Source organism: Chrysemys picta, chromosome 10 (genome assembly GCF_011386835.1).
Source record: "Chrysemys picta bellii isolate R12L10 chromosome 10, ASM1138683v2, whole genome shotgun sequence".
Taxonomy (NCBI): Eukaryota; Metazoa; Chordata; order Testudines; family Emydidae; genus Chrysemys; species Chrysemys picta.
Genome location: NC_088800.1, coordinates 87085734 through 87110486, shown reverse-complemented (window position 1 = coordinate 87110486; position 24753 = coordinate 87085734). Strand labels below are relative to the sequence as shown.

Genomic DNA, 24753 nt, shown 5'->3' with positions numbered 1-24753 from the left:
GCTCTGGGAGGCGCTGACGTCAGGCGGCCCCTTAAATAGCAGCCGCACCGGCGCTGCCCCGGCATTTCCCGGGGACAGAGGAAGCTGGAGCCGGCTGCGGCGCCCCGGATTCGGAGTCGCGCCGCCGCGGATTGCCGGGCTGCAGGGGCGGCCATGGGAGCGGGGGAGCCGGAGCTCGGGGCGGCGGCCGCAGGCAGGGGCAGCGTGCGGAGCCCCCCGAGCCGCCCCTCCGCCTAGGAGCGGGACATGCCCGGGCAGCCGCCGCCGCTTCCCCGGAGCCGCGGGGAGCCGGGCACGGAGCCTGCCTTCGCCTCGGTGCGCAGCGCGCCCGGCCCCGGCCCCATGCGCCGCGGGCAGCGCAGCGCCGCTCCCCCCGGCCCCATGGAGCCATGGCGTGCAGGGCGCTGAGCGGCCGGGCCGGGCCACCCTCCCCCAGGCTGACGCGCCGCTTCCTCTTCATCTTCACGCTGTCCCTGTCCGGCACCTACCTGTGCTACAACCTCCTGCGCTGCGCCGGGGGGCCCCTGCCCGGCCCCGAGCGCCGCTGCCTCCCCGCCCGCAGCGCCGGCGCCAAGAAACTTCTGCAGAAGTCCCGCTCCTGCGGCCGGGAGCCCGGCGAGCCGGGGGGCGCGGCCAGCCCCTGGGGGCGCACCCGGAGCGACGAGCCGGCGTGGGGCGGCCCCCGGGGCGCGGGCCAGGAGGCGCCGCCGGCGGGGAACGGCTCCGGCCCCGCCAAGTTGGGCAGCAAGCGGCTCCCGCAGGCCCTCATCGTGGGGGTGAAGAAGGGCGGCACCCGCGCCGTGCTGGAGTTTATCCGGGTGCACCCCGAGGTGCGCGCCGTGGGCACCGAGCCCCACTTCTTCGACCGGCACTACGAGCGCGGGCTGGAGTGGTACAGGTGAGCGCCGCCCCCGGCTGCTGCGGGGGGCCGGGCGGGGGCTGCGGCAGAGGCTGCGCAGGGACCCGGGGGCCCCGCTCCCCGGGAAGGTTTGAGTTGGTGGCTGCCCAGAGCAGGGCGCCTGGTCCCGGCCGAGTCTGTGGCGGACCCAGCGACCCCTGTGACCCCGGGTCCGCTCGCTCCGGCGTCCTGCCCGGTCCCCGAGGAACGGCCCTTGCACCCCTGGTGCCCCTGCCCGGACCCGAGGGAACTGGTAGAGCAGCTCCGCGCCCCGCTGGCGACCCGCCCAGTACCCGGGAAGGGGCGGAGGAGCGAGCCCGGGGTGCCTCTGGGCCCGCTGCGCCGTGAGCCCGGCTTGGCCGTGGGAAGCGAGATCTGTGCAGCCCCTGGAGCTGGGCGAGGGCCGGACCCCTGAGGGGCTGCGGGGGGCGTTGTTCTGGGGCCCCGCGTGTGCTGGATTGCGACGGGGAACCCGGCCCTGTCTCCCGCCGTCTCCCCATCCCAGCCCCGCTGCCACTAGCGCCTCGGCGGCTCCCCCGGCTGGGGGGCGGGAATCGCGCTGGGCTGTAGGGGGCTCCCCGCGGGGGGACGCTGAGGGTGACCCCTGCCAAGGATCGGGACCCGTCGCCCACTGGGAGAGCCCAGGCAAGGGCGGCTAGCGCAGGGTGCTGCCCCTCAGAGGAGACAGGCTCAGGCCAGGCTCTCAGGGGCGCTGAGCGGCTGGGGGTGCACAGCACCGCAGGGGACCTGGCCCGAATGACCCTGTCACCTCCAGGGAGCCCGTTGCGGGGGCCAGAGATGCAGCGCTGGGCAGCCCAGGGGGGCTGGGGTCGGGCTGGGCCCCTCAGGCCCATGTTAGAACGTGAGGGGCTGGGCGCTGGCCCCTGGGTTCCTATCTGGGGTGTGTCTGCCCACCCCACCATCATCAGCTGCTCCCCCAGCTCCTGCTCCCCACAGGGGCCTCACTTGGACTGGTCTGTGTCCTATTCATTCCCCTTGCTCCCCACTCCCCATCCCTGCCTCTCCCCCGCCTCAGAGACCCCAGGAGGGCTGTCATGTAGCCAGGAGGGTTGGAGGTTGGTTTATCCTTGGGGAGGGGGGGCTCTGCCTAGCACACCGATCACTGCCTGTGGGTTTTCTTTACAAGACTAGCCCCCGTAGAATGGCAGAACAGGGTGTGTGGCCATGCAAGCGGGCTGTCCTGGTCCGATTTGGGGCTAATAATTGATCAGTCTGTTACTTGACTTCAGTGGGGTTGTTGTGTCAGGAAGAAGTGCTGAACCTGGCTCAAGGGTAAAACTCTTCTTGCTGGTTGTTGGAGGATCAAAAAGTCCCATTGTGCTTATATCTATTTCCAGCTGTGAGATACACCAGCAATAACCCAACCTGCCGGATGGCTTTAGTCTGTATGAACATCCCGTACCTGGCTGGGTTGGGAGGCTGGGGCCCTAGCCAATCAGGAAACATGAAATCCCCAGCTCATTGTATAAACTATTGCTAAGGTGAAGGGACCTTCACAACTTGTATGGTCTGTTATCTGACAGATTGCACTCCAGGTGGCCACTCACTGCCTCTGTGATCACAGTCCTACTACCCATAATTTGCTCCATAGCTGTCCTGAAATCCGCTGCTGTTGTTGGTTCTACAAAAGTGCAATATCTCATGTACTCTGTCCGCTTGTCTGCTTTCTGAAATCAAATACGTGTAAAATATCTGAGGTCTCTAATAAATCAAACCTTGGAGGGTAGTCAGTGCATCGCCAGGAAGAGACAGAGGGAGACGGGGGAAGAATTTAATTTCAATAAAAGGCTTTCTTGTAAAATGTGGAGGCACTAAGCGATACCAAGCAGTTCAGTTTCTGGGTGCTGGATAAGAACAGCCTGTGTGCGGGTGCGACCCCCTCTCCTCTGCGTTCAGAGGCCAGCACAGATCCCTGCCGTTCAGTTGGATGGCTGCCATGCTTTCGGGGGCGGGATGGGAGCTCAGTGGCTGCTGAAGTGTCGGGTACCTGCTGCACAGAATCGCTTTCTGAGACGCTGCGGTGGGCTGTGTTCACATAGCCCCTGCTCTCATGTCAGTGGGGTGCTCTGTGGGTAGGGCTGGGCCTGTGATCTCAGTGTCTGCTAATGAATCATGCAGAAGGCAAGAGCTCCCTGCACTAGTTGGTGCCTACAGGAGCCAGGTGGCTGGAAGCAGCCTTTGCAATGGCCCTGTGGGCGGGCAGCCCTGCTCCATTCCCACACGTCTCCATTAGTGGCGTGCTGGTGGGGCAAAGAAACCCCCAGGAGCTGTCAGGCACGGCTCAGGTGTCGAATGGGGGCCCGGAGGCATTGATATTCTTCCACAGCCCACCCGTTTGTGGTGCCAAAATGAGATGCCTGTCAGGAGATTGTGTTGACATTTAAAATATGGTCACATGGGCTATGCTGGGCTCTGAGCTGGGGGGAAGGATAAGTGGTGCTGTCTCCCACGGCGCTTACCGTGCCAACACGAGCGATCACCCACAATCCTTTGTGTAGCTAGAGCTTCACAACAGGATCCTCTCCTTCCCTGTGGGTATTGATCAGCAGTGAAACAAGTAATTGCTATGCGGACACTTAGGCTGGGCAGCTGAATTAATGCCCCCTGGCTGTTCACCCCCAGAGCCATTCCAGGCTCTCTGCAGATTCAGGCAGGCATTGCAGCATTCGTTTGTACTTGGGCCGGGTTCTGAAGGGTTTCTCCACAACCCCAAGGGCTGGAGATCCGCTCTGTCTTTTAGAAAGAAAGTGGAGATTCTGGAGCACAGGATGAGCACTGCCAAATCCTCCCATTGCGAGTCTGGAGGATCGGCCCCGGGGTGATATACTGTGTACAGCTGCTCAGGAGTTTTTTGACATTGTTTTTCATTAGAAAATGCAGATTGGTTGAAAGTGGCACTTTTTGTGGGGAACGTACCAGTTTTGCTGACAATTTTGCAGAGAATGATTTGAGGTCCAGGATCACATGAGAGACACGCACACAGTGGCTATTGGCTGTTCTGGGATCTTGATCTCTTTTAGTGAACCGTTCAAAAGGTCTCTGTTCCGTCCTGGTGCAGAACAGGCTAGTTTTGAAATAACGTTTTCACAAAGTGGGAAAACCGTTTCCTGCCCGGCTCCAGCACTGCAGGAAATGAACGATGCTCCGCAGCATAAGGAACGGCATGGTAAGAAAACAGGGCCCACCTCAAGTCAAAAACAAGTGTGATCCAAGGATGTATCAGGCAAGATATTTCCAGTAGCGATAGGCAGGAATTAATGCTGTTGTATCAGGCACCGGTGAGACCTCTTCTGGGATAGTGTGTACTGTACTGGTCACTCACGTTCAAGACTGATGAATTCAGACTGGAGCAGGTGCTGAGGACGGTTGCTAAGAGGATCAGGGGAAGGAAGAGCCTGTTTTAGGAATGGAGAATAAAGGATCTTGGCTTGTTCACCCTATGCAGGCTGAGAGGGGATCTGCTTGCTCTCGATAAATACGCCAGGGAGCGAGAAGAGCTGCTGAAGCTAGAAGACAGCGTTGGCACAAGAACACAGGAATACGTTTAGACTGGAGATGCGAAGAAGGTTTCTAACCTCAGAGGAGTGAAGTGCTGGACCAGCCGCCCAATAAGATTAGTGGGGGCGGGGGGAAACACCCTACCTAGTTTGAAGCCGGAGCTTGGTAAATTTATTAAAGGGATTCTATAAGGGGATTGTAGGCAATAGCCGGGGACTGGACTCCATGGCACAGCAGGTCCTTTCCAGCCTTATGGCCTGTGTTCCTATATCCACCTGCAAGCCCATGTTCCTAGCCGGCTTGGAGCCACTGTCTGCATGTGTCTGCTTCTGTATCCAAGTGCTGCGGGAACCTGTCAGTGACTCCAAACCCCTGTAGGGGAAGGGCTGCGCTCCCACGGGGTCTGGGAATCCAGGGCTCCCTTTGCTGTTAGTAGCTTTAGCTCCAGCCCTGAGAGGAGGGAAGGTGGCAGGTGTCTGAACAGACTCTCCTGTCAGCGCCTGCTCTCAGGGGGTTTAGCAAGCACTGCCCCGTGCTCACAGGACGGGATGCAGACCTGCCGAGGCTGCTCAAGGCTGGGGAAAGTGGAGCACAAGAGCTATAAATAGAGCAGGAACCTACTTTAACTCTGTTAAATCGCAGTCTCTTCCTCCCGCTCCCCTAGGGAATCCACCTCCGCCAGGCAGGGAGTAGGGCCCATTCTGGAGCACTCTCCTCTTTCTCTTCTTGCCCGGCCTGGGGAGCTTTTGTGCTTGTGTCCAATTCCCCTTCCCTAGCTTGGTGAGGGCGGACTCGGAGCAGCCATATTCCCCCCCCCCCCCCCAGCAGGTGCCGTTTGCTCCCTGCTCTCTGGGTTTGGCAGTGCACTTTCTCACATCATAAATTGTCTAAAAATGAACTAACCTCCAGCATGGGGACTGAAAACAGGCGCGTGACCAGGCCATCCTCCTGCAGTACTGGGGGGGCTGTTGTCTGAGGGGTGCCTGGAGTGTCCTAAGTCCCATACAACAAGTCTGCGCCATCCCTGGCCAGGGCCCTGCCTTCAGCCTGTGGAAGCTGCTCCGGCCCCTGGGCTTTCGGGACTGCACTGGAGCAAGTTTGGGGAGTTTGGGCTGCGGGCTGGTGCTGTACACACACGCCAGGAGGGGGAGCTTTGCTCCCACTTGTGTGCTGCGAATGTATCCACAGGCTCTGGGGTCCCCTGCACACCCCAGCTGCCCTGCGAGTCTCCTGTTTGGCAAGCGAGCCGAGCTCCCCACTCAGAAGCAATCAGTGGCACTCTCCTGGTCCTTTGTCCCCTGTGGCATCCCACAGCTGGGCCCAGGCAGAGCGGACGGTCTAGGACAGGGATCGGCAACCTTTCAGAAGTGGGGTGCCGAGTCCTCATTTATTCACTCTGATTTAAGGTTTCGCGGGCCAGTCATACATTTGAACCTTTTTAGAAGGTCTTTTTCTCTAAGTCTATAATCTGTAACTAAACTATTGTTGTATGTACAGTAAATAAGGTTTTTAAAATGTTTAAGAAGCTTCATGTAAAATTAAATTAAAATGCAAAGCCCCCCGGACCGGTGGCCAGGACCGGGCAGTGTGAGTGCCACTGAAAATCAGCTCACATGCCGCCTTCGGCACGCGTGCCATAGGTTGCCTACCCCTGGTCTAGGAGAGCAGGAAAGGCCCCTCTGAGCATGGCAGCTTCTAATGCTGGAGGCCTGGGGAATTCAGCTGGGCTCCCCACCAGGCTGGGGGCCAGGCGTGGGAAGCACATGGGATGAGCTCAGCGCTACTAGAGGAAATACAGGGGAGTGAGCAGAGCTCAAACCCTGCAGCCATCTGCTGCCCCCAGTCGCTGCCCGGGCTAGGGAAAGAGGCTGGCGTTCAGGATGCAGGCAGTGGGGGCCTGGGCCAGAGCCTTACCCTGCAGCGAAGCTCTGCCCTGCCTGGGGAGGGGGTAGTGATCTCGCTGAGCGATCCCTACGTGTCCTCCTGGGCAGGGCCGGGGTTTCCCTGAGCTCCCAGGCCAGTGCTGCGGGGGGTGGGGGAGTCCCCCGGTTGCTGAGGCGGCTCGTTAACCCTGATGACATTTCTCGCTGCTCTTCAGGATTCTCCTTCTCCCGGTGAATGATTTCACGTCACTTCGGCGGCCCTGGAGCTGCCAAACACCTGCTGAGAGCCTGGACTTCCATCCAGCTTCGCTGAGGCCTGCCAGCGCTTACTGGCCAGGAGCCCAGGCGAGGCTGGGCTTCGGGAGAGCGGAAAACTCCCTTCCAATCCCTGAGGGGCAGCAGCTTTCCCGTCCTCGTGTACCAGCACTGGGACTCTGCATCGAGCCCAGCAGCAGCGTGGCGAGAGCAGGGGATTGGGCGCCAGGAGCCGACCCTGCTGTTGCCTGTGGGCATGGCACGGGCACGTCCCTTGGTCTGATTGCCAAAGGGGCCAGGCCCCTGCAGCTCCCAGTGCTGGGTGTGCAGCACCTCTGGAAACCAGATCCTGCCCTGCTCTGTGCCTCCATCTCCTCATCTGTGAAATGGGGGTTAAGGCCATGTAAGGTCAGGATGAAAGGGGCCAGGCCAGGTAGAGTTCTAGGGTGACTGAAGTCTGAGCGGTGACAGTCCTGCTGTGGCCTCTGGCCCATCCCCTCCCACCCTGGGCTGTTGTCCCAGTCTGTTTGAGCAGCTGGGTTTCGGCCACGTCCCTGGAGACGATGCTGCAGCCTAATGGAGCTCTGGCTTCGGGCACGGTTGCTGGAGGTGCCAAGCAGAGCCAGGGCCCAGTCTGCCCAAGGGTGAGACGGGCTGTTTATGGAGCAGTGGAGAAGTAGAGGCTGCCGCAGCAGAGCAGAGGTCGCAGCTGTGGAGACAGCAGCCCCTTGCGCTACAGCTCTGAACGAGTGCCGCTCCCCGCAGACTGGCTGGAGAGGTCTGGAGGCGCCTGTGAGCAGCTCACTGGCCCATGCCCAGCACCCCGTAGATCCAGGCTGGGTTTCACACCAGAGAAGTGGGCAGGCTGTGGGTGTGGCCTGGAGCCACCGAGTGGGACCATGCCAGGCGTGGGCTGAGTCACCAGGGTGCCTGGCTTGCTGATGCTCCCCTGCGCCATGTTCTCTTCAGCTGGTGGGGTGCAGCCGGGGAGGGGATTGCAAATGGGAGCTCCTGGGGGGAGGGGAAGGCTGGTGCTCTTCCTGCAGGGCCTCAGCCAGATCGGCTTCTTTTGGCAAAAGCCAGTGTCTTCCGCTGTGCAAAGCCAGCAAGGGTGCGTACCCCGAGCCGTGACCAGCACTAATGTGCATCCCCCTCTGACAGGGCACCAGCACCTTAGTGATGTCGTGGGGGCATTTCAGTGCCTGGTCTGGTTTCAGTTCTTCAGCCTCCCTGTGGGGCCCTGCCCACCTCTGCTCCATCATCCTCTGCCCAAAGCACTCCGTGAACCGCCCACTCGGTTAGCCCGGGCCAGCCTCCATGCTGCTCGTGGGCTGAAGCCCCTTCGTAGACTTGGTCTGCTATGCCTGCACCCCCTCCCGTCAGCCCCCCACCGAACACACCCAGAGCGCCAGCACTCCAGAGGGAAAAGACAGTCCCCACACCAAGGGGTCACGTGTTCCAGGCCACGACTCGGGCGCTTGTTCTTCTTGCACCCCGGCGGCTTGCCATAGCAGTCACCTAGGAAATGCTCTGTGATCTCGGCAGCGCCGGGAGCCCCTCTGGTACAGCGCTGGGCCAGAGCCACGCTTCCCAACGGACAGCCATGACATGCAGCGGGATTAAAGATAACGCATAACTGGCCTCTCCCGCCTTAGATCACGCCGGCTTGGGCTGGCCTCCTCTGCTGTGACCTGACTGCTCCGTGACAAGGAGGAAACAGACTCCCATTAATAATTTAGCACCACCATCTCTGAGGATAGCAATGGGCACTTGCTGAGCTGGGCGGTGCCAGCTCTGTGCCTGCCTGATGAATGCGAATTGACCGTGCAGGAAGAGCGGCTGAACTGCTGCCCAGCGGTCTGGGTTTGTGCTCGGATCAATGCGGAGATCTTGCCAGATAAAACAATTAAATGACACTTCCTGGGTTTTATTCGATTCCTTTTGTCTCTCACGTATGTGCCAAGACGTAAGTGCACAGCTCACAAAGTATAAAACGCTGGATTGATTTTATTCTCTCAAAGTGGAGCAATTAAGTAGACCGGGTCGGTGAGCTCTAACCTCAGCAACATGATTAGCTCCCCTTCCTCTGCCAATAGACCCAGGGCAGCGAATAGGAGATTTCATATTGACAGCTGGATTCCAGAGACGCGCAGCGCTAATGTAATTAACCTGCCCAGCCCAGCGTCCTTTATTACCTTGGCTATTGCACCTGAGAGCCCCTGCAGGCTGTGCTGATCCAGCACACGGGCTGGGGGTGGAGGAGGCCGCTCCTCCCAGACTCTTGGGATACCCCAGCTGCCAGCCCGCCGCCTCGTCCCTGGGAAATAAAGCCCCTCTTCACGCAGCCTCGGGAGTGTGACTTGGAGCACCTCTGCTAGGGTGCCATGGGGGGCGGGGTGTCCTTGGGAAGTCTCTGCTACAGTCTAGACTGTGGGGACCACGCACATCGTGACTGTCAATAGGGGGCTGGGGCTAAAGCAGGCTTCACCAGCCAGCAGGGTTCCCATCCGGCTCAGCCATCCAGTGTGTCTCATGCCTCTAAGCGCAGTTGAGACCCCGGCTGGCTCCTCCGGGGCTTGGTCAGTAGCCCGGCCTTGCTCCCGCTGCATGCGCTGCACTGACTGGGTCTCAGCTGGGAGTCTCCATCATTTGGTGCTGCGCCGAGCAGGCCGTGGCTGGGGTCCGCCCCTGCCTGGCCCTGGAAGTCGTCCCTGCTGGCTGAGCCGGTAGAAGCTGGACTCTTCAGGTCTTGGCCAGAAGTTGCCTCCTTTTGGCCAAGTCGTTGTAACAGAACAGAGGGACCCCTAGATCTGCCTCCATGACCAGCACCAGCTGCAGGAACCTTGTGTCCACAGGGGAAATTTCCCATGACCCTGGGCACTGAGTGGTTGGTTTGTGCCCTGAAAAATGAAGGTTTAAATCCCTTATCTTTTTTAGTCTGATGTAGTGTAATTGTGGCTGTTCTTGCTGTCCATAGAAAACTCCAATCCATTTCTTTGAATCCTGCTAAGATCTTGGCCTCTTGATAGCTCGGGGCGATGAGTTCCGCAGACTAACTGTGCCATGTTTGAAAATGTATTTGCTTCTATCTGTTCTTTGGTTGCCTTTCAATTGAATTGACTCCCTTACTCTTTCATTATGAGCAGGGTTAACTGTTTTCCCTGGGGCTATTCTCCATTTAGCACAACACTGTTCGTAGCAAAGTAAATTATGTCAGATTCGCATCCCCACCTTACGTATTTTATAGATTACGTAACAGGTTTGTCGTCCTCGAGGAGGCATTTCTCTGACACGCGCCACAGTACTGCCTAAGCATCTGTCTTGGGTTCAGGCCCTCTCATGTAAATGACCCAGACTGGGCTTTGAGAGGGAGGAGCAGATGGGCTCTAATGAAAAGAAGAGCCAGAGACCGGGCCTTCCAGGAGACTCCTGGAGGGTCAGTTGTTTGTTCACTTCCATTCACCTTCGGCCTCCCGCGAGTGCAGTCTGAGCTGGAGGTATCAAAATCTTGTGTGGTGGATGAGACTCCTGATCTTTCCCTCCCAGAGGGCACCGGAAATCTTGCTTATCCAAACCAGCTCGTTCCACGCTGCTGCCTGCTTCCCAACCGACAGCCTTTTCTCGGTGTCTTTTTCAGATCTCTCCCTCGCCCTTCTCCACGGCCCCAAATCTCCACGCGGTATTAACATGCACAGCGAGTGCTGCACCAGAGCGGTCTATTTAATGACTCCGTATCCAATGCACCCATGCCCTTCCCAATTCCCATCAGCCTCTTTAATCCACCTCATTAGCCAGAAATACAATACCAGAGCGGTATTTCTGAGAGATCTGTGTTAAGACAGCAGAAACCAAATAGCCAATGACTGTGGAATATTGATTCATTACCAATCCTGGTCAAAATATCTATTTCCCTGCTGCCAGAGTAGCGTGCCAGTCACCGTCAGTACTTCCCAGAACACACGGGAGATAGGGCCATTTAATGTGCTGTTATACTTGGAGCAGTGACTCAAATTATGGGGTTCCAAGTCTGCCTCTCTGTGACTCCTGAACATGCCAGATGCTCCAGCTGATGTGCGTGTCAGGAGATGGGTTTCCTAGCAGGCCGGGCTGCATGCTCAGCCTGGCTTCAGCATTACCAGTAACAAGCACTGCACAATTCGGACGTGATGCCATGTTCTGTGCGAGTCGGAGTGGAATTCGGGTGACGGCGTTGGCTCTGCCGGGCGAAGTGCTTGGCTTTCTGCTTGTGCCAGCGGATGTGGCTCTGAATCCATGCAGGGAGATGGCCTGTTGAGTCAGAAGATGCCATTGTTACATGGTCACATTTTGAGCTATAACCAGTTGGCACTACCCAGAGCTGTGTAACATCGGCGTCCTGTTCCTGACAGCAGATTCCGTCTAGAGACTTTAGTCAGCCACATATGCCTGAATTCAGAGGGCCCCATGTCTGACTTCAGGATTTGCTGCACCAGACTAGACCCGTGGTCCCTCAAGCCCTGTGTCCACGGTGCCTCTGGTCCAGCAGCCTCTTCCTAACAAGGACTCCTGCTTGGACTGGCTGATGGGCGAATACCCATCCTCCCCCCACCACCACCACCTGCACCCCCTGTTGCCCCAGCCCTGGTCTCTCTCTTTCCACCCCAGGAACGCATCCAGGAGACCATTACCCAGGGCGGGTGCAGATGCTCTGCTTCCACTGTGCCAGTGACGACGTGGACAGACCTCCGCAAACTGCAGGATGTTCCTGTACGCACTGGGCAGGGGATGCTGTTGTGCCGGCCACGTTAGGGAGATAGGAGCTGGAGCTGCCCTGCGCTCCCCTCCCATTGCTGTCTGGGCAAGGCTCGTTTAACACCAAAAGCTCTGTGTTCTTGGTGACAGGCATGTCTGGGGACTTTCCTCCATGCATCTCCCTCCCCACCACCACCACGCACATGTGTATGTGCTGGAACATTACGGTGAGTGGATAACTTATCTCTTAAATGAGCTTTTAATTAGGGAATAATTACAGCAGCTGTAGCTTATTAAGTGGTTTTTAATGAATATTATTATTGTCCATGTTTGTTTCACCTACAAAAAATTGCTCAGAAATGGAGGAGGGTGAGTTGGTCCTTCGAGATGGGGTGGGGGGAGGAGCTCCAGGCTGCCCCCCAACACACTGCCTCATCTTCCCTCATTTCCTGTAACGGCGCAGACAACCCTGGGGGTTTGGTGCCCAGATCTGTCGGCTCCTGATGGGGCTGAGAACAAAGGGAATCTCCCAGATGTTCGCTCAATAATGACGAGGCCAACGGCTGCTGCTCTCCTACCCCCAGCACCCAAACCACTGGGAAGCGGAGACCCTCCTTGTTGCCGGCCACGTCCCCGCATCCCAGGAGTTCTGTCGCTGAGCCCTACTGCGTGCCATGGGGTTCTGGCTGGGCAAAGCGCCCGTGGGCCTTGCACAGCACTCAAGGGATTCCCATCATGCCCGGTCTCTTATTCCTGAGGAGCATGTGCTGTAGAGACCAGTCTGCGCTGGCAGGATGGAGCAGGAGCTGGGAAGGAAGGAGATTTCATGAGTCTTTTCTTCTCTTCTCGATTTCCATGGTTTTGTATGATGGGCCATGGGTGGCTGGGACTGTTGTGGTCTGGTGTCTGAGGGAAAGAGCCGGTCAGATCTGTAGTGAAACGTTTGTTCCGCTCATTTCACCCTGGTCCCAAACTACCCACAGGCTGGTCCTCAGTTTTACTCTTTCGTTTGCTCTTCCGTAAATATTTTGCGTGAGCCACTTTGAGCCAATGGACTGTTTGCAGCCTCCGTGACAGGGAGTATCTGCTACTGTTTGCGCCGTGTGATTGGTCACGTCAATCCTGTGGCGTTGTTCCTGCTCCCTGGTGGATGACCTCTGTGAACTGGAGAAGGGACGTCTGTTTATAAAGTGTCCCTGACCCTTTGTCTGATGAGTGTGTGACGAGTAAAAAGCTTTTCCGCCCCCGCTGGGCGCCTGCGTTGGTGCTGCTCCTATTGACAAGTCTGGCTGGAAGCGAAGCGTTGGAGAGAGCGGCGGTGGCGCAGGCCCGGGAAGCACTTTGGTGGTTTTGTTTATAGCATATTCACGCAGGGGAACGCCTCGGCCGGACTCCTCCAGCCCCGGTTTGGTGCCACGCAGCAGCAAAGGTGGGAACGGCTCTTTGGGTGAGGGGCAGGTCACAGGCTGTAGACCAGGGTTTAGGAGAGGGGGATTGTACAGAGCCTGCGGAGCAGAAAGGGGACAAATTGCTGGAGATTTTACTGGGCTCTCGGCAGATCAAAAGGGGGCAGAGAGACGTGTCGACGGCACACTCCAATTCCTGAGGCTGGGGGCCCCTTTTCTCACACCTGCAGGTGGGGCCGGGCCTTCCAGAAGCTAAAATCGACGTCTGTCTGTCTGTCTGTCTGTCATACTCCAGGGGTTAAGTCTCACTCCAGTGCTCGCCCTGTCTTAGCTGCAGGGTCTGAGTTGCTGGGAGCAGACACAGCAGCAGCACGCTAAGCCCAGGGCAGCCTGGCCGTAGGGGTCCCGTAGCCATGCACAGGCCCCCGGATCCCCTGGGGAGCTGCCCGTCCTTTGGCTGCAGCTCTGACGGCTGGAGCTCCGTGACATTCATTCCAACACCGACCTTGTGAACTTGAATTGATTCCTGGTTTTAGTGCTTCAAATCTGACAGTAGCCTAATTAGGAGCACGTGGCATCCCAGCCGAGCAGAGCCTTCTGGGGATGGGAACGCCCCTCGTTATTGTCATTGGGCTGTTTGGTTAATGAAGGGAATCTGCCAGGGCCGGCCCTCCGTGTAGTGCAGGGAGTGAATGCCCCATGACCAGCCGCACCCAGCAGCTCTCTTTGAAACCGTTACTCAGGTCAGAGTCTGTCTGCCCGTCTGGGCTGGCTTTGAAGTGTCTCCCTCTGCCCCAGACACCAGCTCCGGGCTGTGGCCCTTTTACACAGCGCCGTGTGTATCGTCCAGAACTGCTCTTTCTTCCATGAGCATCGACTGTCTGCTGGGAATTGTTTTCTTCCTTGCTGGGAAGCCATGAAGATGGGGGAAGCCACACAGGGATAGGATGTTTCCTTATGCCAGGGCTTGGGCCCACCGCTGGGAAACGCTGTTAAGAGAAAATAGACCCAGTGCAGTGGGGCGGTCACTGTGCCAGCCAGCCCTAGAGACGCCCCCTACTCACCCAGCGCAGCTACGGGGCAGGGGTCCCGATTGCTGCCAGCTGGGGACGCTGCCTGGAGCCAGGAGGCCAGCGCTGAGCCTCTCACTGGGGGCGACCGGCTGTGCTGGGGAGCACAGTCTATCCACCTGGGGGGCAGGGGGGACGGCGCGGCTCCTGAGGCAGCCATGCGCTGGCCCCTTGCTTGGCTGGCAAGGCAGCAGGGAACACACCGGTGGCCGCTCAGCTGCCCTACGAAACGAGGGCAGGAAGCCGGGCACTGCTCCATCCCCCCAGCCTGCTCTGCAGCAGCCGTCTCCGGCCACCTCAGCAGGCAGGTGCCAGGAGCACGCTGGCAACTTGAGGCTTGGTGTTGGTGCTTCCCAATTCCACAGGTTTCTGCTCTTCTCTGCCATGCTGTAGCCCTCTGGCCTCCTCCCCCCAACTGCCCCGGTTTGCTCCCCATCCCTGCCACCCTAACAACGAACTGACCCAGTGCTTTCCTCCCCCCAGGAGGTTGCATCCCGTCCTGCCCACTGCAGCAGCCAGCTCTGGTGTAGCTACTCCCCTGTTGTCCGTGTGTCTGGTGAACGTTTCCAGCAGAGCTTAGCTCACCCTGGCGCACCTGCCTGGGAGCCCTGGGACGGCTTAGCCTGGGGGGCCTGGCAAGGGCTGCTTGCTGCCCTCCATCCGCACCGGCAGTGGCGCTGGTCAGGAGCACAAGGCCGCAGCCTAGCAGCTGCTTCTTGGCAACAGCCCAGCACCGATTTACCCTCCCTAGAGCTTCCCTGGTCTCTGCGCAAACCCAGAGCAACGAGGGACGGGGGAGATGCCTGGCGGAGCTGACTCCGAAGCAGCAATGTGGGCACACTGGCTGGGCCGCTCAAGGGGGGGGATTCCGGCTCTCTGACAGCGCCACTGGGCTCGGGCATCACCGGGTTTCCTTTCCCTACGGGGGTGAAGTACCTGCCTGGGTGTCCCTGCTCCAACCGTGCCCCCTGCATTCTAATTGATGCAGAGGCAGATGTGTGCGTGGTGCCCTGCACCGTGCATGGCAAGGCTGGGTCCCAAGGAGGTCCTAGTCTCCATAAGGCTCAATGCAGTGAAGGCAGCTAGGTTGGGGAGGGGCGGGGGAAAGTACAACAGGGAGAGCTCCGTAGATGGGGCCCCTCCGTTCATCACTCACCCTCAGTACCCTGCCTCCGATCCCACGTGCTACTTGGAGTCGCCCTCTGGATTTAAACGTGTGACTTAATAGAGAGAAATCTGGGGCCAGTGCCCGGCTGAGGCCGGAGCTGGGGTCAGGGTGGGTAGCGCAGGCTCAGTGAGGAGAGGCCAGGGCCCAGCAGATCAGGCTAGGGAAGGCGAGGCGGGGGCAGTGGCTGACCAGAAGTAGTGCATTGGGGGGGCGTGTGGCCGTACAACATGCTGGGTCCAGGAGGCTGTGGCATGAGAAAAGCCTGAGTCCCTACAAGGGGAATCTTACTCTGGGGGGAATTCTGTGCCTAAAAAGTCTATGCCGAAAACTTACAAATTCTGCGTACAATATTTTAAAATTTTGCATAGTTTATTTGTCAAAATAACAGAATCTGATCACACCAGTTTCAATTATCTTAGTAATTTATTTCAACAGACAACAAAAAAGATTCAGGAAATGTTTTTTTGACAAATAGATTCCTTCCTAGGTATATTAATACAGAACTCTGAGTAATAATTCATTTAAATTGCACTACAGAAACCTATTTCCTGCGCTCCTCAGAAGCAGTGCAAAGGCTTGGGGAGGCCGGGGGTAACGGAGGAGCTGATGGAGCGGGGAATTGCTAGGAAGGAGCCGGGGAGTGAACCTGGAGGGTTGTTGGGTGTGGGTGGGACAGGTATGGAACAGTTGTTTGGTTGTTTTTTGTGTGTGGGGGGGAGGTATTGTGGGGGGGGGGCTCCCCATGCTGACCCTGGTTGACCCCTAGCCTCACCCATTCAGTCAGGCACATCTGCCGGTCCCCGTGTGGCCCTGCACCCCCACTCCCATTCAGCCCCTGCCCAGGTCTGTCCTCCCCATTAGCCCTTCTGAGCCCATCTGTGACCCCCGCCCCCGCGGCAGCCCCGTGTGCCCCCCCGTCTATTTCCCCCCCCCCCCCCCGTGAAAATCTCAGTCGCTTCCTCCCTATTGGCTGCTCCTGGCTATGGCTGGCTGAGCCGCTGCCCTTTGCCCTGGCACCACAGCAGCCCCTGGTGGACCAAAGGCGTAACTGCATCGCCTGTCTGGCAGAGCGTCTTTTCTGTGGAAGACATGAATTCTGCGTGTGCGCAGTGGCGCAGAACTCCCCCGGGGGGGGGGGGAGACTATCAAGTCAGGCTGTATTAGCAGTGAGCAGGATGTGGGAGCTGCCGGAGCTGAGATGCTTGGGGGCTTGGTGGGATTGATGGAACAGGGCAGCTGTCAGCAAGTCCCAGCTGTATCTTTGCAGAGGCTCCCAGCAGGAGGGGCCGCCGACTCAGTGCTGGCACACCACGGGGAAGGCAGCTCGTCCCGCTGTGGCACTGAGCAGCGGCAGTGCTCTGAAGGCCGCAGGGCCAGGAGCTCCCCGGGGAGCAGTGTATGGATGAGCACAACAGCTGGACAGCAAGTTCATTAGTGACTTTGGGAGACCAAAACCTCCCCCTGCTGGCGAAAACAGAGCAATTCTGGGGGAGTTGGATTGGCAGGCAAGGAAACGTTCCTGTGGGAGCCCCAGAAGACAAACGCTGCCCTTTCCAAGGGGCTTCTCAGCCACATGACTGCCCATGCATCAGCTACAAAACCGTAGGTCCTTGTGTAACCTGGTGCTCCCCCAAGCACGGCCTGCCCCAGCCAGGCTCCTCGCCCCAGCCTGGCTTCCTGGAGCTGTCTCTGAGAAGGCTGGAGATGAAGGCTTGAGAGAACCTCCCACAGGGAAGGGTGCCGACAGCAACAGAGAATGAAACTGAATAAGAGGATGATGCCGAGCCAAGGGAAGGTGTCCCAGCCCTGGCTGCCCCCTTCTGCTGCCCTGCTTGGCCTTCAGATGAAGCCTGACTTGTCCACGTTTTCCAGGGCGTCTTTGATGTGGGACGTCCCTAGCATGTGGCAGGTAGAGGGTTCCTCTATTCTTGGTACTCGTCTCTTTCTTCTTGACTCGACTCTGATGTGAATCAGGTCTTTCAACGTGCCCCTCCCTGCGCACCCCTGTGGCCAACTCAGGGCCTAACCCTCCTGTGAGCGCTGCTGGGTTTGCAGCCCTACATCCACCATCACCCCATGGCTGCTGCGGTGGCCGCTAGACCTAGGCAGATTAGCAGTTTGTTTGCAGGCCTGTGTTAGCAATGCCTGTCCTTGGAGCGCTGTCAGTACGGCTTGTGCAGGGTGATGGAACGTAAGCACAGCTGCCTGCAGACCCCCCGTTTCCAGGCTGGTTCTGCCTGCCAGGTTCCCCTCGCTGCTGCTGGGTTGTTTTGCCAGGTTCGGTTTAATTTCGCGGTGACCAGCTGTTTAGAAAGAGCGGAATTAGGCGTGTGCACTGCATGAAGGACGTGGGCCCCGCGGAAGAGAAGTTATTGGCTCAAAGGACACTTAGACATCTCCAGAGCATTGAAATGATTAAAAATGAATCGGCAACAAAGTTAATTACTGTGTTCACACCGCTGGCATGCATCGAAATGTCCCTAATTATCTGTCTGTGAGCGCGCTCGTAAATTCTTTGAACATAAACATTTATTAAAGGGAGTTCAGCCTTTGGGAACAACTCCAACCTCTCTCAGCACGGAGGCCTGAGAGTCTTGATCTAAAGTCAGAGCCACGGCAAAGCCCTGGATCAGAACTTCCCTGCACAGCCTAACCCGGATCTGGGCCTCAGCTCCACAGATGGGCCTTATGTCCACCATAGGCCAAACCACAATCACAGCCCCCAAAGCCTCCAGCCTACAGGTGGATGAAAACTGGATCACTTTATTCCACTGTAAAGCCACCCCACCCCCATTGGGAGCGCACTAAGACAGCACAGGTCCGCGCGCCCAGGAGTCTGGTAAGGTTGCATGGGTGAACACATCACAATTAGTCTCTAACTGCATGACCGCTTGCTATTTATTTATCAGTTCCTGTATCGAAGGGTTCTGCTGGGGAAAGCCCCCCCAACCACCCCCCCCACAGCTGAGACGTCCAGCTGCCTGGCCCAGTGCTGCTCAAACTTTCATTTAAAAAACCAAACAATTCTCCTTTGGGCAGAGTCTGAGTATGGGAAATGTCAGCTTGAAAGCAAGAGTCCCAGTAGGTTCTGAATGACTGAAAACATGGGCATGGCCTGACTGCTGTGACCCGGCCTTAGCTACTGTCGGCGAGTGTCACAGGGAACCACGCCGGCTGGGAAGCAGTGCTGATGAACCCAGCATGGCCCTAACCCTAACCCCTGTCCTGAAAGGTTAGTGGAAAGCCCAGGTCCCTGCATGGAACGGTGGCCTTGAAAACTGACGCAGAGAAGGCAGAGTGCACTGGAGAGCTAAGGGGGATGAGCGGGAGGGCGGCTGTTTGCAGTTACCGCTGGCTTGCACACTGGGATCTTTCTCTCTTCAGGCCGTCCATCACTATTGCTTTCTGCCAGTGCAAGCTGCTGCGTGGAGCGTGGGAACGGGCCGGCTCTCGCCTATGGAGTAGTCTGGGCAAGGGGCACTGTTGTCACACGTGCAGTAGGGAATGATCTACAGTTCACTCCAGTGGTGTCTGTCTTTTCTCCCGCTGTGCGCGTGGGTACAACCCTGAGCAGCATTAATAGCAGTCCAGGTGCAGTGAGGCGCAGGGGCATTTCAGAAGGTGTGTGTTTGTTGTCATCTCAGATGTTTAAAACCCTCCAGAGTTCGTATTTTGTCTTTTGTAGATTCTCTCTTTTCCATGCAGGTTTTGCAAGCTCCATCTCAGTCCTGCTGCCTCCCAGCCTTGGCTTTCAGAGGCCCAGCACCCCATGGTGCAGGTCTCAAGGGGATGTCAGCACGTTCCTCATCTTGTATTGGGAAGAAATTTGTCACTTCAGTACTAGCCCTGGCTGTCTCCATGTTCCCCAGCTCCACTTGCCTGGAAGATCTCTTAGACACCAGCAACAGAGCTGTGCCAGCAGCTGGAGGGGGCAGGTCACCACCATGGGAGCTCACCTTCGGTGTTTTGCTAAACTAAACAGTTCATTTTTATGCCTGCCTGTGGCTAAACTCCAGGATTACACACACTTCAGTCTATTGCCTCTGAGAAGAGTCAACTTCAGCCTGTGAATCCTCTGTACACAACGAGCGGCACGAGCAAATATTTACTCAAGAGCCTCCCCCCACCTTCGTTCTGCTCTGCGTAGTTAGCCTGACGTGATGTAATGTGTCGTTACAGGCACCTGCTTATCAGCAATATCTCCATCAGCCGATGGATTTTTGTACAAGTTGATCCCTGGGAGGGATGTTTGATATCAAAGCACTGCAGCCAGCGAGGGAGTGTATGTTTCTTTAATGTGGGAGTGTTGTACAGGCCACAGGGTGCCTGAAGGCAAATTATAAAGAAATTAATAATTCAGGGTCTCAGAAAGGTGCTGCTGGGGAATTAACTCTTTCTGGGGACTGAGCTCTGCAGCCCATAGAATTGAAACAAAGCCAGTTTAACGAACATGAGGCTGACTTTCAATACCTGCAGCGACTGCCTCTTCTCGTCCCCTCGCAAATCCCAGTGTCACGTCTGCAGCGGGGGAGGTGGTGATGCTGGAGTTAGACTATGGCCATTGGGCTGTGTGACTGCAGCTGGCAAAGGGGTGTGTTCTCTCCGCTGCAGGGCAGGAGTTTGGGCTGCAGCACGGGCCAATGATTGTTGTGAACGTAGTGGGTGCCCCTTGCCCACTTGGAGGCGTTGCCAGTTCACGGGAGGATCTGCCTGAGACCGGCCCGAGACGCGGGTGGTTACATTCTGGCACATCACCCCCAGTCTGGGTGACCTAGCCGGGTGGAGCAGCGACTGTTAGGCAGGAAACACTGCCCCGTGAGTCTTTCGGCACAAAGCTGTGGCAGGAGCCTGATGGGCAAGTGCCTTCTTAGAAACAACAGCCTTCATCTTGTGGGACGCTCCCCCACGGGCCCGTGTTCCCAGCCGCCTGGCCCTGCATCTTGGCCCGGCTCTCCCCAGTAGCACAAAGCCGGGAGCACCGACGAGACGCTGAAGGAAAGCAGTGCTGGTTCCACCTCCCCGTGCCCGCCCTCCTCGTCTCCCCGCAGCCAGCGAGCTGGACAGCAGCGCTCTGCTGCCAGGAAGGGTGAAGGACCTTGTCCGAACCCTTGTGTGTTCGGGTCCTTTCCAGTTGCAGCCTGGCTGTGGGGCTGCTGAAAGACGACCACGCAGCCCAGTGCTGCTACCTGTGGGAAATGGCAATGTTCATTGGCGTGTAGGCAGCCTGGCAAAGTGACCAGGACCCTGGCACCCCAGTCCTGACCGCGGGCAAGTGGCAGCACTCGCTGGGCTGCAACGCCACGTGCCTAGCAAAAGCCACATGAGAGGCAGGCTGCAAAAGCCTTGCTCAGAGCAGCTTGGCCAGGTTAGCAGCATGGCTCAGGATGGGAGGGAAGGGTAGGCAGCTCCTCCTCCCAAGCCCACCTCCGCTTTCCCCAAGCATGCCCAGCCCCTGGGACTGACGCTACAGGCTGTGAGAGCACCAGACTAAATAGCTGGAGACGGGCCATGCCTTGGTCCAAGGGGCTCCCCCAAGTGCTGGACAACAGCCAGCAGGAGCTCACGCTCTAGTGGCCTTAGACACCCTGGGAATCGGCGTTGTCTGGTGCATGAAAGACCAGGCCCCATGGCAGACAGGTGCAGGGCGTTGTTAATACTGCCTGAGTCTCTGACTTTCCATCAGCAAAGCCTGTTGCGCTGCTGTCATGGATAACGGTGTCAGGCCACGGCTACGCTACAGCGGCACAGCCACACTGCCCTGGCTATGCCACGGCCGCGCCGAGTGTCAACGTTCCCACGGTGACGGCGGGGAGTTCTCCATTGCTCCCCGGCGCCGGTACCGAGGCAGGCGGAACCATTCGGCCGTTGACCTCGTTGTGTCTGGACCGGGGGTTAAGTCAGCCTGGCTGTGGTGCTCGGGGGGATTTTGCACAGCCCGAGTGCCACCGCTGTGTCGACCGCACTTTTACAGGTAGACGAGGCCGAAGGGTAGAAATGAGACGTCCCTGAGCCACGGTGCCAGGTCTGGCCCAAGCACTCGGCCTGGCGACGTGATTTCTGGTAGGGTGTGTCCATGTTTTATGTGCTCTCTGATAATGCAGACGTGGGGTGTGATTCTACAAACAGCAGCCTCCGTCTCAGGGCTTCCAGGGCTCAGCAGTGCCCTTGAGCCTGGCAGGGCGCTGCGGGAGGCAGTCTGCCCGCGGTACGGGCGGCTCCAAGCGTGCGCTGAGGGAATGCCAGCCTGGCCGTAACCCGCACGGGGAGGCCGATGAGCCAAGCTTGCTACTGACCGGTAGATGTGGGATCTGCATGGAATGCAGCGTCCCCTCTGCTCGCGAAGCCCAGGAAAGGGTTAAGTGTGTGCGTGTGTGTGTGTGTGTGTGTGTACATAGCTAGAAGTCGGGTAGGAGCCTTTGAAACCCTGGCCCCGTCTCTGGCTGGAAGCAGCCCTCTTTAGCTCAACCGGAGGGCACGGGAAAGCCAGGAACCAAGAAAGGCTGGGCCCTGTAGCCTAGATCTAATTAATGGAGATACCCCATCTCCTAGAACTGGAAGGGACCTTGAAAGGTCATTGAGTCCAGCCCCCTGCCTTCACTAGCAGGACCAAGTACTGATTTTGCCCTAGATCCCCAAGTGACCCCCTCAAGGATTGAACTCACAACCCTGGGTTTAGCAGGCCAATGCTCAAACCACTGAGCTATCCCTCCCCCCCCTATCTATCTCCCCGCTTCTCCACCAGTCCCCGCCAGGCTTCCCAGAGCAGAGCAGCGATGCACAGCTGGGCTGGGCCGTAGTAATGGGCGGACACGATGTGTGTGCAGAGCTGGGAATACTGCAGTAATGATACCCCCCTGCCCCCGGCTCCTCTCTCGGTGGATCCAGAGCTCTTGCTGAGGAACCCATTTTTCAGGGGACTCTGTGAAGCGAGCACGTGTGCTGGGCCGGGTCCTCTCCATGCGACTCCAGCCCCTGCCTGCGGAGAGACCGGGGATAGAGCAGCTGCTTTGACGGAGCCGCAGAGAATTGCCATACAGTGGATGCGCAGGGAATTATCCCGTCCTGCTGAGTCACCTGTTCGGCTATTCATTCCTTCAGCCTCCTTTCCCGCCTGCTCCCATGCGGGAGGCAGAGCTGCGTGAACACTGCTTAGTCTGCGTGATAGAAGATACCAGCTTTAGTGTCTCTGCTTGCTGTAGAAGGTGGTAAATAGAATCTACGTGTGTACCTGTGTTATCATCTGTGCAGTGCGGTGAAGCAGGCCTGTTCCCGGCTTGCAGGTTAACCTGAGACACCTCAGGCCTGTTAGCAGGTGTTGATCCTGTGTGGACTCTTTAAGGCAGCTGGCTCTTACCCCACCTGGCTGTAAGGGGGAGGTGGGAGTCTCTCTCTAGAGGTAAAGGACCTAGGGGGCGGGCTGAGCATTCCTGGCAGGGAACCCTAGGAGCAGCCAAGTCTGGGGAGGAGTCTGGGCTGACTTGACTTGGTTGTTCATAAAGCCATGCCCCAGGAGGGGGTTGAGCCCTTCACTCTGTGCAGCGTGTGACTTCGTTCTAGAGCAGGTTGGGAAGGTGCCTGCCCACGAGCCCTGGGTCTGGCTTGTCCATGGAATATGTTGGGTTGCGCGATACAGTCTGGGGCAGGGGCTCCTGACAGCTGATTTGGGGCCACCAAGAGTGAAATCTTGGCCCCAGTGAGTTCAGTGGAGACTCCCGTCCACCCCAGGTATTTTTACCTGGGGCAGCTTCTCTCTGATTACTCTTAATTGGGCTGGAGGACACGTTTCTTCTGCTCATTCCAGTGACATGGCCAAACACAGTCCTGACATCTCAAAGCTTGAAGTGACCTTTACTGTTCACATCTGGCACCAAAAGGCTTTAGAAGCTTCGTAACTACCGTAAAAAATAATCTCTCGTTCCAGAGGAATTCGTGCTGCACCTGCTGTCAGATTAATGTGTCTAACCAGCGCTTTAGCCGGCGTTAGAAAATCCCCCCTCCCCGGGTTAGTAACAAACCCAAGAGGGAAACGCCTTGAGCTCTTCCCCACATGCCCCCTGCAGTCCGGGGGTTGGTGATTGGATGGCTGCTGTAGCACCTGGAGTGCTGGGGCTGGAGGCACATCTGTGGCCGTGCTAGGAAGAAGGCACCAAAGACTGAAGCAAGGGGGGCAGTGCTGGGCAGCGCCAGTGAGTGGGCCATGTTTGACTAGGTGTGGCTTTCAGGAAGCTGACACGTTCAGGCTGGAGGGGAGCCCATCAGGCAGCTGGTCCCTGCCTCTGCTCTTCGAGAACCTCCCATCTCTCTGGAAGGGGCCTGTCCGGCTGTGACTGGGAGATCTCGGGTGATACCCTGGTGTGTTGTGGTTGTCAGTGCTGTGCCTTATTCCCAGCTCCAGTCTGCAAGTGCATGCACCCTGTGAGGCCAGGAGCCCGCTGCTTCCCCTGCCAGGACCCAGCGTGTGCAGATGTGGGATGGCTCTGCACGGGCAGGCATGAGGAAACACATGCACGCAGCATGTGTTCTAACCGTGTGTGACATGTCCCATTGGACAGTTTTCTCTGGTATCAGAGGGGTGGCCGTGTTAGTCTGGATCTGTAAAAAGCAACAGAGAGTCCTGTGGCACCTTTAAGACTAACAGATGTATTGGAGCATAAGCTTTCGTGGGTGAATACCCACTTCGTCAGATGCGTGTTTTCTCTGGGTGGATTCACAGTAGCCTAGACAGAGAGTTTGATTGGCCTGGACAGCGCTGGTACTTCAGACACTTAAAATACCTCTGGGGCCTGCGTTTTAACCTCTTGGGAAGAATGATGAGACACAAAGGAAGCAGAGCGGCTGGAGCTGCTGAGAAACAGGTGCCAAGAGTGGCAAATAAACTGCGTTCCCAACACTAATGCTGGGTAAATACACCAGGAATATTCACGCCATTAAAACAAGGCAGTGATGTGTGCGGTGTTCATGGCCCTGCCTGTTCACTTTCCATGAGCACTCGAGCAAGGACGCGGCAGGTGTAGAGACAATGCTCCCAGAGAGCCTGGTTGGATTTCAGGTGTGTGATTTCAGGGGGCAGTTCTGCGAACAGTCACGGCACAGAGGCAGCATCTTGTGACCCGTGTGTCCGTTCACAGCCCAGAACGTGGTTAGCGAATACTTGCAACTACCCTTGTGAGCCAGGTGATGATTAGCTAGCATAGCTGGGTGCTTTATAACGTGAGAAAATCAGAGACTGCGGGAACCGACTTGTGACAAGAAGAAAAGCTCAGGTGAAGGGACCAAGCCATTCACTGGGGAGGGGCCAGGACTAGCGGCGCCTAAATGACTCAAATCTCTTGGCGGGGCACTTGGGCCCCTGGCAAACTATTTCATCCTACAGCGCACCCGCTGTGGCTCCTCTCCGGGGCATCCTCGACCTGTCCCGGAAGCAGTGCTGGGGTTCTACGATGGCCCCTCGCCTCTCAAATCGGCTCCAAGGTGGATCAAGGTGCCGCACTGGCTGCTGGACGCATTCGTTTATTTTTCAGTCCTTCCTCTTCCAGGCCTTCCCCCTGGCATTTGTGCACCTGCTGTCCCAGAGCTTTTGGGGGTCTGAGGCTCCTGGAGAGGAGTCTGATTGGACCTGGATGTTTCCATGGTGACAGTTAGATACAGCTCCACAATTGAGGCTTTTTGTACTTGGCCCTAACTTTCCGCAGGTCCAGCTGAACTCAGGATCTCCGCCCCTCCCAGGCCTGTTCGGAACTCCTTAGGAACTTGCATTGGCCGTCGCGCTGCACAGGGTTAGGGCAGCCAGAGCAGGATCAGACCCATTGCTCTTGGCCAGGGC

General features: G+C 57.7%; 1 protein-coding gene across 1 annotated transcript in view; it reads left to right on the top strand.

The window, feature by feature from the left end:
• The first annotated feature begins 241 nt into the window (after positions 1–241).
• HS3ST2 (heparan sulfate-glucosamine 3-sulfotransferase 2) overlaps positions 242–24753 on the top strand; it is a 35451-nt gene continuing 10939 nt past the window's right edge. Inside the window, exon 1 of the mRNA XM_005289167.4 lies at positions 242–898. Within this exon, the coding sequence (XP_005289224.1) occupies positions 390–898 (509 nt within the window). The 5' untranslated portion in view covers positions 242–389. The remainder of the gene's footprint in view (positions 899–24753) is intronic.